Source organism: Wasmannia auropunctata, unplaced genomic scaffold (assembly GCF_000956235.1).
Source record: "Wasmannia auropunctata unplaced genomic scaffold, wasmannia.A_1.0 LD272898.1, whole genome shotgun sequence".
Classification (NCBI taxonomy): domain Eukaryota; kingdom Metazoa; phylum Arthropoda; class Insecta; order Hymenoptera; family Formicidae; genus Wasmannia; species Wasmannia auropunctata.
The window spans coordinates 1-814 of NW_012089992.1; the positions used below are offsets into that span (position 1 = coordinate 1).

The 814-nt window shown below is 39.7% G+C and overlaps 1 protein-coding gene across 1 annotated transcript; it reads left to right on the forward strand.

Moving 5' to 3' along the window:
* Positions 1-5: 5 nt before the first annotated feature.
* On the forward strand, positions 6-674 carry LOC105462015 (the record flags this gene model as incomplete). The annotated part of the gene is made up of 2 exons (XM_011708536.1): positions 6-319; positions 413-674. Coding segments are annotated over 2 exons (438 nt in total), but the record flags the coding sequence as incomplete, so codon positions are not given.
* Positions 675-814: the final 140 nt, after the last annotated feature.

Here is an 814-nt window from a genome sequence, read left to right on the forward strand (position 1 = left end):
AACTCGATCACGAGCAAATTGACAACAAGTCCAAAATCGAGGAGCCGTGGTGCCCAGATCGCGAGTTGTTTCTGAAGGATTTCAACGCGGCGTGTCCACTTGAGAAAGATGGACAACGTCCTTATGTCATAATTAACAAGTCGCCATACAAACCGAAAGGTGTAAATAATTTCGACATGTCAGAAATACAGTGGAGTTTTGTAAATTTAGTTTTGCTTTGTCCCCAAAAGATCGGAATGCATAATGCGACCGATGAAAACATCGAGGCCTTTTGCCATATGTGGAGATGTTACGGATATTTTCTCGGGATGGAGGATAAGTATGTATTCTCTTATATGCTAGTAAAAATTTTAGGCGTAATGTGCTTTAGAATGCCATCTCTGAAATTTTTATATCTGTATAATTCCCTCAGGTACAACTTTTGCCGCGGCAGTCTCGAGGAAATAAAGCAGCGCACTCGGGATGTTTGTCAATATTGGATATTGCCTAATTTTAAGGAAGTTACGCCCGAATGGGAACACATGATGAGATGTTAAATCGAATCCCTGAATTATTATCCCTTGTTATACATGCCTTTCAAAACGATGGTATTACTCGCTACGGATACATTAAATATAAGCATGCCGCATTTGTATGCGTCAATGAGTTACGCGGAATGGATTGCTTATAAAAGCTGGAGGGGAGCATATATGTATATATTAGGGTGGACCTTATTTATGCTTGGTGAAAAATTTTTTCCGAATTTTTTTTACAACGCCCCCTAAAGTTGTTCCATTTCGTGAGAAAAAAGATCGGAAGAGCACACGTCTGAACT